Consider the following 18007-nt stretch of genomic DNA (forward strand, 5'->3'; position numbering starts at 1 on the left):
GTGTGTGTGTGTGTGTGTGTGTGTTACCTTGAACAGGAAGCCAGGAGGCATGTCTGCAGTCTCTGATGAATCTTGTGTTGATTCTGCTGCTGTGGTGGGAGTCTGCAGGTGTGATACAAAAAGAGGCAAGAATTACTGACAAGGCAAATAAAATTAGGCACTTTTTTCAGAACACATCTTCTGATATAGTGCGGAGAAATTGTGTGTTCAGTGGAAAGATTTTTGCATCCCTCAAACACTTGTTATTTACTCATTTGTTTCACATTTTCTAGAAATCTAACAGCAACATTTCTACTCCATACTCAGATTCATCCCTCTTCACACACCTCCTCTGCTACTGGTTCTTCTTCTTCTGCTTCAGGCTCAGGAGGTGGTGCTGAGGAATCTCTCTGAAACCAGAAAAGCAAGAAGCATTAGGGGATTTCAAACGGAGAGAAGGAGTAGGCCATGAAAGACGAGGAAATAATGAACGGGTGAAGACGTAAACGAAACAAGGACAGACAAAAACACGAGCCAAGAAGTCTATAACCTAAGCTCCACCACAGGAGGTAAGATAAAATAAGTTGCATGATTCATTTTAAAATGCTGTTGCATACCAACACTGTTTATCAGCAAAAGAAACCAACTGTTCAGTTGAAAACATAATCTCTTTTATTCTATTTCAGCCTGACCTCTTCAACCTCGGCTGATGCATCTACACCCCTGGTCCAGATGCATCCTAAATTATTCCATGTCAACATGTATTTACAAAATACATTTACTTAGTTTCTGCATGCTCAATTCTCCTTGTTAATGGTTGATGCATCTACTGTTTTTGTCCAGATGCATCTCTCCATTTTCTTACGTCCGCAGTTACCTGACCCTCTTTTTCATCCAGCTCGGGAGCAGCTGGACTGTTGTCCTCCTCAACCACATCAGACGGAGCCTCGTCAGCAGGTGTTTCAACTGCAGCTGGCTCCTCTTTGACAGGCTGCTCTAATTCGTCACCCCATCCCTCCTGGGCTTCTTCTACTGTATCGTAGTGAGCCGCCTGGCTCCCATCGTCCTCCCATCCCTCCTGCGATGCAGTCACAGGGTCATAGCGAACAGGTTGGGTCCCGTCATCCCCCCAGCCCTGTGAGACTGCTGCTATGGGATCATAGCGGATGGGTTGTGTACCATCGTCACCCCAGGCCTCTGTAGCAGCAGCAACAGGGTCAAAGTGCTTCTGAGTTTCTTCTTCCTGTGCGTCAGCATCCTCCGACTGAAGGGTAAGGGTCAGGTTTCAAGTGGTCAGAAGAAAAGAACAAGTTTTTTTTTTTTTTTCTATACGCAATGAAGGCTGTTAAAAATCAGATGGATATTAAATATTAAAGTGAGGTCAGGATAATTATTGACATTTTCCATGAGTTTGCAGGAAAAAGAACAGCTTAATTAGTTAAATAAAACTTATAAGATCTACCAATTGCAAGGATTTTTACAGAAACCCTCAGGGGATGTGGGTAAAAATAAAAATAATAGCAAAAAAAAAAAAAAAAACAGTTGATCTTCATGCACACCAGATATAATAAATATAAAATGGCTGCATAACTTTACGAAAATATGAATTTGATAATGTCATCTAAAAAAGACTCAAAGAAGACAAGGTAAGTTATATCTCTCATCAAATTTAATATTATTCTCTCATGTGCTTCAAATACAAGAAACCAACATATTTTTTTTTACCCATGTTCCCTTAGGGCTTCCGCAGATTTTGTTCAAAAGTCAGGGTTAAACCCTCTGTTCAATGATGACTGCAGTACCAATATTATTCAACCCCATGAAGAGATTTCTTTATATAGATAACATTTTCTTAATTTGTTTATTGCAAACAGCTTGAAGTTTACATATTTTACCAATAAAGCAAATGAAGGTTGAATAATTTTAAATGCAACTGTACAAAAAAGAATGTAGGAGCGAGATCTAATATAGAAAAAGGGTTCAAAAGGGTTGGGTTATTGCTTTGTTTCCAAAAAAGTTGCACACTGTGGTGAAAGCATAATTCATCCTCAAAGTTAAAAATTTGCCCACAGTTAAAACATATTATTTGTATATTAGAGGGGAAAAGATGATGCATTTGTTTCGGTTCAATGTAAAATCTGACAAAAACTTTTTGTCTACTTAATTCATGCAAAATAGGAAGCAAACTAGCAAACTAAACTCTACCGTTTTGCATTCTTGCAAATTAAAAGAACAAAAAGATGAACATTTTGCACCTTTTGCTCATTTCCCACAGATTTAAAACTTTTTGGAAACATGGTTGTATATAGTCATTGTCAAAAGAGGAGTTTAGTATATAAAAAAAAAAAATCAAACAGTAAGTAATGAGGTTAATACTTTACATACTTAAAGTCTTAAAAAAACATTATTATTAATAATTTATAATAGAAGAAATTCCGCACAGAACTTTTCAATTTATCTGCATTATTTTAATGTGGCACAAATTAGTTTTGCAATTTTTAATTGCAGCAGATATAAGGATACCAATATATGGTTACAAGAACTTAGCATAAAGTATTAACCTTTACAGATATTGCTCAGTTATAACCAAAGGTTAAGGAAAAACAGGGAGGGCAGCAGTAACAAGCAGAAATACAAAACAGAAGTATTGTTTCACCTCCAAAACAAATGTTGAATATTTGCATTGCAGGTATGGTCTTAGTGCCTTTGTATCATCAGAACATTTCTGAAAAAAAGCTTGCTCTATCTTTAGTTCTGATATACAAGTACACAATGATTTTTGAGACACATCTCTTTTTACAGTGGCAGGATTTTAAAAAAGGGGCTAGTTGATGGTCACATGGTCTACCAACACGCAAGGCTTGGGGAAGCTGCTTATGAATTCTTGACAAGCAATTTGGATGTGAGCAACTTCACTAAGCTTTTATAAAAAAAAAAAAAAAAAAAATCACAATCCATGTGTGTCACATGTGAGCATGAAGGTCAAGTGTTACATGTTTAGTTATAAAAACATGTGAACACACGAGGATATGAAGGAAAACCAAAGAAAGGAGGGAATTCAGTTACAAATTCTTCCAGACCACACAGATTAAGAACTACATCTTTTTATATTGAAATAAACAAGCGATGTCTGAGTTTTAGTCTCGTACACATTCTGTATTTTATCGCCATGCTGTCAAATCTGAACATGAAACATGAAACTGCACGGTGAGTCACCCACTTTACTGCTAGTCAGTATTCTGTCAATTTGAAACTGAATTGACTCGAGCACATTCCCAAGTTCAATTTGTGTTGCAAAGCAATTTCTTCAGTGTTTTGTTACAACATTGAGCACAAAGACAAAACTCACACAGATTTGGGAAAAACAAGCGAGACCAAAACATGGAAAATGTTTTCTTATACCAAAAGGAAAAATGCAAAAGAAACACAATGGAAAAGACATGGGTGTGACTTGTGAATGGGTTCACAACATTAATTAACTCATTGCTACTTCATAGATACATCTTCAAATCTTTCTGTAAGTAACAATTTTGAGCACATTCCATATTTTCTTTATAACCTTTGCACATTTTATGCTATACTTACCCATGAGTCCCAGTTAGTCGGCTGTGGAAAATAGAGAGACAACATGAGCACGACAGTATAATTTTTCATAACTTCTGTTGAATTTAATGTAAAACTTGCACAGCAGGACCCATGCTCTGAAACTACAAGCCCACAGCACTAGATTTAAGAAGAAAATAAAATAATGTAGGGAGCTCTAAATCATGGAGGATTAATCACTGCACGCATAAAAAAAAAGGGTTTGTACAAAATGTGTCAACGACAAAGCCTTCTGGAGCGTTACACAATAATCCAGAAATTCAGAGTACACCTTTTGACTGGTTCTGCTTTCCTTTATTGTTCTTATGATGACGATAATTATTTTTCTGATGCTTTAATCTGTCAATTAAGTTTCTTGTTAAGCTGAAGCAATTACTGCGTTCTATTCAGTGTAAATCATTGCAGTGGAACGACTTTGTTTCACCCAAAATGGTGAAGTCTACACTATCTGTCACGGAAAATCTAAAGTTTCTGAACAGAGGCTTGATACAAACAATCTTTATATTCAAACCAGCATTTAATCTTCATGATTTCCACACCTCAAAACATTAATTAAGATAATATGCATTTTTTTCAGACAGAAAATCTCAATCAAATTTCCTTGTATTGATCGCTAGAACGATAATCTATAAATATAAATAACCAGTATCTATTGGTGACACTACCGTCATATTAGACTTGTCCAGTACTAAAGAGAAACAAATGACATCACAGCAGGGCTACACTCTGGAGTTCATGCCAAATGTGATCCGTGGATATAGTGCCAAAGCAGAAAGAAGTGGTCACTAGAAGCAGGTCTAAAAAGATCGTCATGCCATCATCCACCTTGGGTTTAGTTGTTTTGGAAAGAAACAGAGCAGGCAAAAACCTCAAACTGTGCCAAGCTTACCAAGCAATTTCATATTCTATCAGACCTGTCACGCTAATTCAGTATATTTTAGGTCAACTGCCATTTGCACAATATGTAGAGCATTTAATATGTCACCAAAAGTTGAATATTTATTTGGCTGACATCTTTAATCGGAACAGCAATGTGACAGTGGATGAGTCCATTCATAAATACTGTAAAATAAACTGCAGGGGAATCTGAACAGAACATGAAATTTCTTGTAAAGACTGGCACTTCTTACGGTGGAGGTCTCTACGATCGCTATGTTCATGCCATGAATGGTCCACCTGAGAGACTGTGGAGACTTTGGCTGCTTCACTGAAACACTCCAGGTCCATATCCAACAGGTTGTTGACTGCAGGACTGTCAAACTGACAATGACAGGAACAGGAGCACTCATTGGCTAACTGGGTTTAAAGTTCAACGACTTAGGGAAATATAATAGAATATGTTTTTGGGAGGCCAGGAATTAATGGCTGGCTCTTCTGTCCTGGAAAAGAGGAAAGTTAGAGGGCTGGTTTATGGTTAATTGAGAGCTGCTACTCACTTACCTCTGTAGGAGAGGTGACATTGATATCAGGAGTTGCTGCAGCATCAAACAGGTTGATGATGTTCTCAGTTTTTAGTTCCTTAGATGGGGTTACCTTAGGTGGCGGAGGCACTGCTGGTCTTAACTAAAATTTAGAAGATAAAAGAGCACTTTTAAATTCCCCTGTAGGGTGTCGGTTTGTTAGGTCTATAAGCTCCCGAACTCAAATAACATTTCTCCTCTTCTCCTTCCTCTTTAATTAAGAAATCACTACATAAGTTCATGAATCACATTACAACAGGAGACTTTGCTATTTCTCCTTTCATTCCACAAGTTCAACATTCTATGGTTTAGATAACCTTTTNCTACNTCTTTTTCCTTTTTATCTCGTGTTATTTTTTTTTATTTCTTGGTCACTGACACAGAAATTATCTATTTTTTATTACGGTCTACAAGCATGAACACAATTGAAAATGAAAAATTGTAAAAGAAAAAAAAATCAATATTATTTGCCCTTTAAAAACAGCAATATTTCATGATGATACTTTCAGGCCCAACTCTTTCAACTCTGAGAAGGAAACATCTGCGAAAATTCACCTTGGATGGGGATTTGGGGATTGGAGGTGGTCCTCCTGGTCTGAGAGTGTGGTTAGAGTCCTCTCTTTCACTAAGAAAAAAGGACATGAAAAAGACAATAAGAAAGTATAGAGGTTGTAGTGGCAAACAGCTGCTCAGCAACAAGAAAGAAAGTATTGAACAGCTTTCAAAAGTTAAACCGACTTGAGGAAGATAGCAGGGCATGCTCTACAAGAGTCCAAGCAGAACATGTCACTGTAAAAGCTGTCATGCAAGAAAAGTGAGCATCCGTTCTCGCCGTCCGTCTCCTACCATGCAAGCAGACTTGGTGCCTCCAATAAATCCTTATGTGTGAACAGTGTGAGATGCATTTGCTGTTGTAGGGAAAATATTCTGCCGCTGATAAACAAAAACTCCAAGCTTTAGGTTATTGAAGAGCCGAGCATACACTTGCACATCACTGCTGCAACAGGCAACATTGTCCAGTCGTCATTTCAAAAGGCCAGCCAAGATGCATTTTTGAAAAACCTGTTGCTATAACACTTGAACAGCAACAGCTGAGGAGATTATTCGCTATATATATAAGTTGACAGTCGGTCCCATCCACTTGGTGTCAGTCAAAGTTATTAACAACGCAATAAACCTGGAAACGTCTTAAAGTCATCAAATCTCTAAATGTAGTAGCATAATAAGACAGATAGAGAGATAGATGCTTATATTTTATTGTTTGAGATACATTACCAGATCTGATAATGTTATAAAGTAATTCACTGAGGCGTTTTCCATGTAATAGGAATGTAACAGCTGAGGAGTTTTTCCTCACACACACCTTTAGGTGAAGCTCTGCCAACACCATGGAATCATTTCTTTTCAGTTGTATTATTTAAGAACCTTCAAGTCCCATTTGGGGAGAGAAGCAACATCTTCAGGATTTATTATTGCGGTCCGTTCTTGCCTGTTGTGGCATCAAATAAACATGTGCAGGTTTTGCTCTGCTCCTTTTCTAGCTCCAGCTCCAAGCACTCAACTTTCTCATTATGTGAAATCACTACCACAATCAAGCATTGGTTTCCCTGATATTACAGACTGCAGACTGACTGACATACACCAGCTGTACAGACAGGTCAGGTTAGAAGGACAGACAAACATTGTGTCACCGCTGTTACCACAACTGTTGCCAGTTACCTCCTGCTGGGTCCTGACGATGCTGTGCCAAGGTCACTAGTCCTTCTGAAAGGGGAAGTTAAGGTAAGGGGGTTTCTGGGTTACTGCTTGATTTTCCTTTCTTCGCAGTGCTAGATGTATTTATTAATGCTATCTATTTTTTTTTTTCATGTTAAACCAAAATAAAATTCAGGTGTCAGTTGACACATATGGCAAGATACGTGCCTTGCGTAAGATATGTGTCGGGTAAGACTGAAATCAGTCGGTCTTACCCAGTTGATTTCTTTGTGAAACTTCTCTTCACGTTAATCATGTAATAACCTCATTATCCATAAACATTTATCAAACAAGCAACAAGGTCTAAAAAAAACTGATTTATATGACACAAACCACTAATTATTGTGCTGGGTAAAAGACCAGCCAGAGTTTTTCATCTATCAATGGTCAGGAATACAAAATCAGAGATATACTACCCTGAAAATGATTACTCCGATACGGTTTTCAAAACGATTTGAGCTGCCAATCTAAATCAAGGAACAAAGCAATGCTTCTTGTCAAAAAATAAAAATAAATTAAAATTCTTAAATTCTCTCAGGCATAATCTAAACTGCTTGTACTACATTGACACTTGTTTGGTTTTATTTATTAAAGCCTTTTAAAAAATGCATGCTGGCAGTATATTAGGGTACTTAGCTTTCCACAAACCTCATTTTGTTTTATCTTTGTTAATAAATGAGGCCACAGCAGAATCTGTTTCTCATGCTTGAGCTTTGGCTTAAACTCATTTAGAGGTCACCAGTTTATTTGCTACAAATAGGGCCAACTTGAACCAATATTTCCTGACACAGAGGTCAAGCACACAGTAAATTGAGGGTGTATTTTCTTTTGATCCGTGTATACTGTTTCATGATTGTTGCTCATCAAACCCACTAGAAGGCATTTAGGAGTTTTATTAAAATACGAGGAACCAACCTGGTTGTGTCGCTGTTCTCCAATTTCTCCAACATATCATGCAAATCCTGATCCAACTGCAAATATATCAGAGAGTGAAAGTGTGAAATGCGACATGCAACACAAAAAAGTATTTCATAATTCCAAAGTATTTTGCCTCATGTGACACCAGTATTACTATGTTGTGCTTTTTTTCTCTTCTCTTTTGTATTTTCTGACAATGTACTGCCAAATGTAACTCCCTTTATTTCCTTGCCTAGTTTTCAATGTTCATTAGACACTATTTACACATTTCATGCTAAGACAGAAGAATAAAACCTGCAGACACTTCAACATGTCTAGATCAACTGATGCGAGACTGTTTCTGTCTCACGTAGTCAACATTTTCCATTACCTACCACCTGATATACTGTGTCAGTAATCTAATCCACTCCCGTATCCACCCTGAGCCCTGTCTGTACTGGAGGTCTGTGGAAGGGTCTTACCCGACTGATTTCCTTGTGAAACTTCTCCTCAAAGCCCGCCAAACTCTGGAAGGTGCTGACATAAAATCCAACACGACTGGAGAAAGCAGAGAGAGAAAAAGATATTAATGTCACTGCTGAATCCAACGTGGGTAACTGTAGCATTGATATTTGGTTGGTATCTTAGTGAGCAAATAAAACAATCTAAACAGGCACTTGTATGCAGAAAAATTACACACCTGTTCCAGAGTGAAGGTAACTCTTCTTGCAAGTCAAGATTAATCTCCTCAAACACCTTCTGGGCTCTTTCTAACTCTTCCTCAGCCTGAAATACACAAACAAACAAGCAAACACCCACGTTGTTGGCTAAGACGTGTTAACTTAATTATGTTTTTTTCACTCATGCTGCATCCCTGGCAGCCTCGTGAACAGTCTAAGCTTTTCAAATGTATTTGTTTGTATGTATTAAATATATATATATATATATATTTCTTTTATTATTTTAAAGTACTACCTGCTGTAGTCTCAAACTCGGTCATGGTTATTACATCACAATGTAAAAAAAAAAAAAAGTCACGAATACTATTGCACCACGTTTCTTCCATGGCGTTCATAAGAGGATTTTTCAAATCTCAATAATGCAGCTGCAATACAACTCTGATTCCTCATTATGTATCTGTTGACATAGGAGTGGATACACTGACAGCAGACACTGAGGTGAAATGTTCACAATACTCTTTAACTGCATATTACATAATCCTGGAAATGTCAATAACAAGAAGTGCTGCACCCAACCAGATGGCGGCTGCAACTTTCCATCCACTACTCATGCACACAGTCATACTTGCTAATAGTTCATGTGATTTTTTATTTTATTTTTATAAATTATACAAAAACAATATGCACTCATTATTCAATGGAGAATTTATCTAGCACTTTTTTTTTTTAATTTTTAATAGTAAATCAAGTTAATTCCAACTATCTGATATCAGTATTTGTATAAGGACTCGTTCATCACTGATTTCTTTATAAAGTAATCTCACTGTCCATAAACTCTACAGAGTACCTGGCTCTTGGAGAGACTGGTCTGAGCAAGGTTGTGTGCAGACAGGATGCCCTGAGCCCAGCCTGGAGTGGCTCTTTCCAACAAGGTGGACGGCTAAAAAAGTGGAAACATATTTACGTATTAGCCTGTGTTCATTTTATTTGCAATCTATGTTGAAACACATAAATTACATTTACCTTTGTAATTTTAATGCCTCCGTCTTTTTTCTTAGTCTTATGTGTAGCAGCATAGTTATGTCTGGCACTGTCGTAATCCACCAGTTTCCTGTCTCTCTTTGCAATGCGAGCCTGAAAGAAAGAAAGAAAGAAAAAAAGAAAGGAAGAAAGAAAGAGAGAAAGAAAGAAAGAAAGAAAGAAAGAAAGAAAGAAAGAGAGAAACCACAGTAAGTGTTGAGCTGCAGACAGAACCTTCATCAGTACAAGTTTTACTCTTTACTTGGATCTCAGTTTAGTAAAATATGCATAGCCTGCTTTATCTATAATACTCTGGGTTTACGAATTACATTCAAATCAATCCAGGGTGCCAGTGGATCGGTGACTAATGCAACGAATCCTGGGTTGAGGTCATGAATTCACAGCTTACCTTAATATCAGGGAACTGACCCAGGTAGGTATCCATGGAGATCAGAGCGTGATCAACCAACTTCTGATGGTAATCAGTCCAAAGCACATCACAGTCCTGCATGATGGATTAACATGCACGGTCATTAACAATAACAGAAGGCATGCCGTTAGAATCTAATATCAGTGTTGCACATTTACAAAGTCATGAGGAGCGGCATGGTCAGTCTTTTTTTTTTTTTTTTGATAATGTTTTATTGTATGTGGGTTTTAAAATGCTAAGAAAAAGAACTAGATTGTAAAAATAGCTTAATTTTTCACGAATTCTTCTGCCTCTCCGCTGTTCATTTAGGTCAGACTTCAAAGAGGCGTTGTTGATCCCTCTTGTATTTGCTTTTAATATTTTGATGTAAAACACAAAGTTATTTATTTCCCCTCTATCATTTTAAACCAAACATGCATTGGGAATCAGGGAATCACGCTATTGTTAATAATACTTTTCTCTTGAAGTGCAGGCATGCTTAAGGTGTGTAAACACTCCTAGAGCTGCTCTTAAACACATTAGAAAGTTATCAGTCCATCTTCTTTACTTCACCAAAGAAAACACATTGCCTTGTTCAAATTTAAATTGAACAAAAATGTCAAACATCAGATTTTATTGAACCATCTATTCCACCCTGACAATGTTTCAACCACTTTTAGTATCCAAATTTCCTTTCCTACTGTGTCGTTTAAATACAAAGCATATTTTCCTTCTTTGCGTTTTAACTAAGGGGTGAATAAAAGTCATGCTACAGCTATGTTGCTCTAGCCTTGTACAAAAAATAAATGCAAGATCAAAAAGTGGACACCCCTTCTATTTTTCCTGATGTAAATATTTATTTTATTGCTGTTTAAAGCCAGAGCCAGTCCAGATTATTCTAAAATATATTGTAGTACTGCTGCTACATTTTAAGACCACCATGTTTCATTGCTTGATCCTTTTTTTCTCTCACAGTAAGCACAAATTCTTACTGCTCGATAAAATTATATTTGCAGTGATCTGTGGCGTACATTTTCTTAGTCTTTATCATTGCTATGTTTAGTATTACAATATTGTAAATGCTGTAAAAATGATTCATAGAATATTATGCTGCTAAATAAATACAACTAAAATGAATGCCCCATGTATTTCTAGCCACCTCTGCTTTACACTGGTTTTTGCAGCTGTTGCTAGCCAGAATCTTTGTCGTAGCCAGCAGGATAGATTTTTCACACCTAGTCTGCTAATGTTAGTTCTGACCTCTGAGTGAAAAGAAATCCATCCCCTCATGCAGACACAAAGACCATTGTGGTGTACTTCAGCACAATAAAGAAAAATCATTTCTGACCTCCAGAATAGAATCCACTTCATTCTTGCCATACCAGTCCGGCTCATACATGTCACCTAGACATGCCTGTAGATTCTTGGAGGACTCGTGCATAGCTAAAACACATGAACAAAAAGCAAATAAGCGGAAGTGATTTTTTTCTTTCCCCCAATGATGGTCAGACTTGCTTGACTTGGATGGATGTGACCGTACCTCTAACTGCCTCAAGGTATGCTCTTAGGTCCCTCTGGAGTTTGCTGCCTTCAGTCTGAGGATGAGGTTTAACATAAGTCCATAGTTAAAATATGTGTTACAGCTGTTTAACTAATGTTGCACTGATTTATTCAGTAACTTGCACATATAACGAAGTGTATGCATGTAGGCTCACATATTGCTTGTTGAAGTTGATGACCCACTCCTCAAAAGCAGCATCTTTGGTCTCATCTGCTTTGCCAAGCTTCTGTAGAACCTGTCAAACAAAGAAATGAGTGATCAAAACCAGGGAAATGATAACATTAGATGGATCAGTAAACATAACATTGAGAGGGCATGTAACCACCACAAACCTCGATGCATTTCAATTGGATTTTATGTAATTGACAACACAAAGCAGCATATAAATGTAGAGTGGAAAGAATAAGAAAGATATTTTCGAAATGTAAAAAGAGAAGAGCTGAGCTACACTTGTGCGCTCACAAGAACTGACTATGATGGATTGTATCGTCATTTTTTCTGTAATTACAGCTGCAAATTCTCTGCAGTATGTCTATACAAGCTGTGCACATCCAGAGAGGGAACATTTTCCCCGTTGATTTGTGATGAATAGGTCAACCTCAGTCAGACTGGATGAAGAGTGTCTGGAAGTAAGAGATGTTTTTTAAATTTTGTGCACGTTTTCCAATTTGAATTATGTTTGGGATTCGGCATCTCCACAGCATATGGCAACCACAGTATGCCACAGAGGAGATGGTGGGTGATGTGCAGTTAGTTTTCTGCCATGTATAACACTTTGCTTGTTGGCTGAAATGTTTTGCTCTTTTTTGACCCATGAAATGTATGTACTTGCTTAGTGTGTAAACTTCATGACTTTGTGGAAAACTGCAAATGGGTAGTCTACTGGCTTCTTTTGAAAATTGAATGTCTTCTTTGCAGATTTTCAAAAAAAGGTAGATTTATATGGAGCATTATAATGTTTACTTTTTTTTTTCCCAACAGCTACCTGAACTATAGCTCACTGCTGCTCCTCCAGAGATTTCATGGAGAAGTTGGTTGTTTCTGATGAATGTTCTCCTTGCCAGGACCGCCAGCCTTGTGGATCACCATACTTAATATATATGCATTTATGTCATACCATTTTAGTTTAATAAATGTAACTGTGTTCAATGATTCATTTGTTCACAAATGCTCTCTAAAACAAATCTCTGATGCCACAAATTGACTTTGTTAACTAATTGAGTGACTGTGAGTGCATTTGGTTACTGGATTTTATGAATTGTAGTCAAAGGGCAGAATATAAATGCATGTCACAGTTTTCAGAGGGTTTTTTTTTTTCATTGAAACAACTTATTTGTAATTCACAGTTAGGCAGTTATTTGGGTCGATTTATCACATAAAATCCCACCAGAATACATTAACATTTGTTGTTTTGTGGCAACATGCAAATATGTTAATAAGGTTTTACTATTTTTGCAAGGCATCTGACAGTGAAGGACATCAAGGCACATAATAAACACTTAATTACATTAAACAGGAAAATGCGCAGTCTTCCTGCATAGATAAAGTAGCAAAACATCTGCCCTGTTCCTATTTATACATGTGTTTTGGATGACAAACAGCGCCACCTCGCATTCATTCTGCGCAACGTGCAGGTGCTTGAAAGCACAGGCCTATTATATGTCACTTCCTGCAGAAAGCGTAAGTGCTTAATGCTGAAATGATACACAGTGTACACGAGTGGAGCTTAACTGAGAAAAATCCACTCGTTTGGCTGTTTGTATACCGTCGGGTTTTTAAAATACCAGGCATATAAGACTAAAATATGCGTGAGCCTACAATGAGATGCACTTTATAAGCAATTTGCACGTGTCCATCGATAGAATATTTAAGGACAGGACATATTTAAAACGAACAACCACAAACACATCATCCTTGTTCTTATGGTGTCGTGATGCGACACTGCGCCTCAGCGGAGGATGCGGCAGCGCTGCTCCGTAGCGCGTAAAAGGCCTAACCACCATAATTCCCCATGTATTTATTTATTTTTTTTAAACAGGCAGATGGCGGGGCACATATTACCTTTTCCTGGGCTCTGGTGAGCTTTTTCTGAACGTTGCTGGCCACTTTCCCAGCTGTCAGCCCCTTCCCCAAATTCAGCTCAGCCATCTTGCAGCGCAGATCAGTCTTTGGATGCAGGAGGGAAGGAAATTGATCGCTTGGACCGCTACGGCGACCGCTGAGGCAAATTCATCAATGTCCAAATAGGAAAAAGACGATGACAAATGCAAATTCTATATAATAACTTCTATATAATAATGATGATGATGTGTGGGCAAAGCGTGATTGTAGCCTGTTCTCTGTAATGTTGGGCTGTTGTACGTGTGCGCGCGTCCCTGACAGAGGAGGAGGATGCTGAGCGATGATCTTAAAGGTACAGATACTCTCGTTTTTCCTCTTGTCTGCACGGAAAAACTGAACACCTATGTAAACGTACGCAAAATACAAACAGACAGGGAAAATTCATGAACTCTGTTTTTACTGTTATAAAATTTGAAGCGGGAGCGAGGAGGTATTAATTTCCTTTCAAAATCTAAAGTGAACATGAACTGTTTTTATCAGTTTTTGTTTTTTTTTTCTTTTTTTTACGGTAGTAGTGCGGCATTACAGCTGGAGTCAGCTATTAATATTATATAACATGAAGGATCATGACAGGCTTTTTTTCCCCCCCCTAAAGTAGGCTGTCTCTAAAGAGCAACTCATCTGTTAAATGAATCGGTTATTTGAATTCCCTAAAACATATTTAAACAAGCTATTCAAGTATAGCTGTATAAAATATGTGTTTTCGAAAAGCACAGGTTAGAAAGAATTGCAGTTCGATCAGAATAGATTTAAAGTGTAACTGAAACCTGTAAAATACTCTATGATTTTTATATGTTTTGTATTCTGCTAACGTCCATTCGTTTTATTTTTATTTTATTTTTATTTTCACAACGTTCTTGCGTCAGGTTAATAATAATTAAGACTGATGTCTCAGCAGCTCAAGAATAAAAACCTGCTTCAGCACCACACGAGCTGACAGCTCCGCTTTCTCATCAAGCAGCACTTTGAACCCCCGCTGTCTTTTCTAATAGGGTCAGTATTGAAGCAAGTTCAACAAAACAACAGGTTTGATCTTGCTCAAAATGTGCCTGACTTTCAAACAAGTAGCGAACTTTTCTCCAGGAGGGGGCGCTACCAGCACGTCACTTATTTCCCCCAACCTTTAATTTATTGTGGGGTAGAACAGACAAGAACAAGCAGTGTGATCAGACGGAAAAGAGTAAACAAATACAACAAGCGAAAGTCCACGATGGTTGATCTATTTAATAGTCAAGTGATGAAATTCTATGGAGTTCTGTGTATGAAATTTAAAATGTTAGGTGTAGATAGACAACAGAAGCACTGGAAACCAAAAATAAATACATTTGAATTTTAAATGTGCTGCCTGAAAGAAGGGCACCACATTTGCGGGTGTTTCCATTACCCATTGGTAGCGCTACTGGTAAACAGGTGGAGTTGAGTTAAATTGGAGCTCTCCTAGGTCCTGAACTCACAGGAACAGACAGGCAGCAGTCTGTTTGGTTTTTTTACGTCTCCACCGTGAGGATGCGGGGTGTAATTATAAATTTGTTCCACAGTGGAGCTTGACAGGATGCTTGAGAGAACCTCTGTTTGTACATGAGAGGCGGGGGAAACAAATGGTGTGTGAAGGCGTCGTTTCAGGGTATCACCCAGTCTCCAGTATGACGCAGTGTAAGAAAACAACAACAAAGAAAGACGGAGCCTGTTTCACACCAAAGCAGAACATCTGTTCAGATTGGCTTTTTGTTCTCCATTTCTATAGATTACTGCCTTAAAAATCTCCCACTTTAATTAAGTTACTTGCATGTATCCCCTCTCCCATCCCTCTCTCACTTTCTCCCCCCCTATCACCCTCACAGCTCCCCCATCTCTTTATCCCACAACAATAACAACATTTGGCCACGAGTCACCAAACCCATTCGTTCCCATACACTCTCATGAATAGATCCTAACGTCCCCCCTACTGCGCTGAGGGAATGGTTCAACCCGCTGAGAGGGAGAGAGAGGGAGACTGTGCGCACAAAGGAAGTCCACATTCTGATGGTTCTGAATGGAGATAATTGGGTACATGATGTAAACACGGAATAAATATCGAAAGGCATCGTTCCATTTTTTTTTTTTTTTTTTGCACCCCCCTCTCCGTCCATCCGCCGCAGTTGTCCATTAAAGGTGTTTAATAATATATGAGGTCGTAGCTATACTGGCTGCGCGTCTGTCTGTCTGTCTGTGCAGAGAAAGAAAGGCAGTCAGAGAGTGGGAAACTGAAGCCAAGAGTGAAGGAAAGGGAAGAGGAGTTGAGCTTTGTTTCATCCTCGCTTTGGTGAGGTTTCTGGAGTTTCCCGCGTGCTTTGGAGACGTGATGTTGGACTGGAAAAGCTAACCAAGTTCGACGAGGGACGGGGATTTTTTCTTTTTCTTTTGCGCTTTGGAGCTGCGAAAAATGACAATAGAAGAGAACGCCAATATGTTGCATTTCTGAGGTGAGTGAGATGTCTTTGTTCACCGCAAATTACAGTCATTTCAACTATAGATCGCCGAGCTTTAAATAAAAACGACTTTTGTTTTTAGTCTATTTTTTCTTTCTTTCTTAGTGAATGAACAGTCCACCTTTATCACAGCGCAGCTTCTTAGGCAGGTTTTTTCTGTGGTCAGTACATGCCTGTCAGTTTGAACCGTGGACACATGGCGCATCGGCGCTGCTATTGTTTTTCCCTCTATTGTTTTCAAACCGATGCCTGAGAGAACATTTGGTGCTCCACAACGAGAGAGGTGGGCGCTCCGAGACCACTCACAGGTCACATATCAGTGACAGCCACACGGATACTTTCCGTGTGTGAGGAATACATAATGGAGAGGAGAATAAAGGGTGAATTTGACTCCTCTGGACATAACGGGGTTGGACACGGGTTAAACACAGAAAGTCAAATTGATTCGCGCCTGCATCTATCTATCTATCTATCTATCTATCTATCTATCTATCTATCTATCTATCTATCTATCTATCTATCTATCTATCTATGGTTGGTGGTTAAAATACAAGTACAGTATTCATATTGCTCAAACTTATTCACATTATCTCCCATTACAAACATAAATTAAATGTGTTTTCTTTATTTTATTTTTTTTTTGTGATAGACCAGCATGACGTTAATTGTTGACAATCGGACAAAGACAATCCAAGGTTTGAACATTCTCTATAGTTGAGATGTGTGTAACAGCTTCAGAGACTTAGCCATTTGCCCATTCCTCTTTCCAAAGTAGCTCAAACTCAGGCAGACTGGATGGAGAGCATCTGCCGACAGAAATATGGTCACAGAAAAGAAAAGGGTTTCTTTCAACTGACGCCTCTTAAAAATAAATGGAAAATAAGTGGAACATGACTTTAAAAGTGAGGTCCATGCACAGCAGGGATTTTAGTGTACTTTTACAACCTATTATAAGCACTGATATGAACCATTTCACTGCAGCCGTGGCTTTAGGTTGCTATTGAGTTCACAGCAACCCTCGTGGTTATCATTGTTGTCAGATTCCACCCACCTGAGCCGTGACTTTCTGCAGCTCCTGCAGCTCTACCATGGATCACACCTTACGTCCCATCATGCTACTTTAACACTCTCAACACCTCGCTTGTAACCTCAAGTGGTCAGCCATTTTATTCGCCTTTCTTTATAGTTGACTACTGCGGTATGTACATATTAGGTCCCTTTTGCATACCATGGATGCACTGGATTTTGCCTTGTCTCTTGAGAACCTTCAGAACTGTTTTATACTGCTGTGCATTGTTTTCTGACATAACGTTGAAGCTTTTGATTGTGATGTGGCAAATTTCAACAGTTTCAATTGGTGTGAACATATTTGCATGGCGCTGTGAAAGTTGTGTGCGCATAGTTCTGGTACTGATTTAAACAGAGATACAGAAACAACATAGAGCACAGTAATCAATAAAGCTAAATATGAAAAGGAATAAAAGAACACGTAGGTTTTTATTAAATAGCATTCTGTCAACATCATACATTTGTCTTGGTCTGAAGAAGCCTCAGAGAGCGTCCTGATGTCTGCCTACAGGCATCCTTGCCTTGAAAGTTGTTAAGTTGTTTTCCCTTAAGAAAATTCCCCTTCGGTTTGGGATTCATTTTTTGAGCTGATATTTCTGTTCAAACAGATAACCTTAAGGGGAGTAAATAGATAAGATAATCAATTCTTGGAACACACAATTGACTTTATGTCTCTTTTTTACTGTCTTTTTTTTTTTTTTTTTTCCCAGCACAGCATGTCTAGAATCATTGCTGTTTCACCAGAGCTCAGCTTCTGATCTACAATAATATATTTAAAGACAGGAAGTTCATTAACACTAGGTGTAATTCATGATGTTTCACAAAAGGATCCTCTGCAGTATTATGTTATTATATCATAGTACAAACATTGATATCGCTTAACTAATGACCCATTTGCATCCTAGTGACTTTTGTATTTTAATACTACATTGTTTAGCAAAAAAAATAAAATAAAATAACAAGGCAGAGATACTGGGGCGCACCAA

The 18007-nt window shown here is 38.2% G+C and overlaps 2 protein-coding genes and 1 long non-coding RNA gene across 7 annotated transcripts in view; 1 reads left to right on the forward strand and 2 right to left on the reverse strand.

The window, feature by feature from the left end:
- The window catches only part of bin1a (bridging integrator 1a), a 19222-nt gene extending 5461 nt beyond the window's left edge, over positions 1–13761 (reverse strand). Inside the window, exons 1-18 of one of the 5 annotated variants that reach the window (XM_015055134.1) lie at positions 13426–13761; positions 11519–11599; positions 11344–11398; positions 11152–11246; positions 9804–9899; positions 9398–9508; positions 9222–9314; positions 8395–8480; positions 8177–8252; positions 7713–7768; positions 6762–6806; positions 5598–5667; positions 5023–5145; positions 4759–4842; positions 3565–3585; positions 857–1243; positions 327–389; positions 28–102 (exon numbers count right to left, since the gene is read on the reverse strand). In XM_015055134.1, coding sequence (XP_014910620.1) covers positions 28–102; positions 327–389; positions 857–1243; positions 3565–3585; positions 4759–4842; positions 5023–5145; positions 5598–5667; positions 6762–6806; positions 7713–7768; positions 8177–8252; positions 8395–8480; positions 9222–9314; positions 9398–9508; positions 9804–9899; positions 11152–11246; positions 11344–11398; positions 11519–11599; positions 13426–13512 — 1704 coding nt within the window. In that variant the 5' untranslated portion in view covers positions 13513–13761. The remainder of the gene's footprint in view (positions 1–27; positions 103–326; positions 390–856; positions 1244–3564; positions 3586–4758; positions 4843–5022; positions 5146–5597; positions 5668–6761; positions 6807–7712; positions 7769–8176; positions 8253–8394; positions 8481–9221; positions 9315–9397; positions 9509–9803; positions 9900–11151; positions 11247–11343; positions 11399–11518; positions 11600–13425) is intronic. The other 4 variants (XM_015055135.1, XM_015055136.1, XM_015055137.1 and 1 more) reach the window with 4 other exon arrangements.
- LOC106961415 (uncharacterized) lies at positions 6910–7706 on the reverse strand. The gene is made up of 2 exons (XR_001427769.1): positions 7035–7706; positions 6910–6992 (listed from the first exon to the last, which is right to left on the reverse strand). It is a non-coding gene; the product is annotated as an uncharacterized LOC106961415 (long non-coding RNA).
- A 1601-nt stretch (positions 13762–15362) lies between the features above and the next one.
- Positions 15363–18007, forward strand: part of tmem198aa (transmembrane protein 198aa) — a 35997-nt gene continuing 33352 nt past the window's right edge. Inside the window, exon 1 of the mRNA XM_015055142.1 lies at positions 15363–15947. The gene's annotated coding sequence lies outside the window, so the exon portion shown is untranslated. The remainder of the gene's footprint in view (positions 15948–18007) is intronic.

The sequence above is a fragment of the Poecilia latipinna genome, unplaced genomic scaffold (genome assembly GCF_001443285.1).
Source record: "Poecilia latipinna isolate Pla-1442-1.1 unplaced genomic scaffold, P_latipinna-1.0 Scaffold1298, whole genome shotgun sequence".
Lineage (NCBI taxonomy): Eukaryota > Metazoa > Chordata > Actinopteri > Cyprinodontiformes > Poeciliidae > Poecilia > Poecilia latipinna.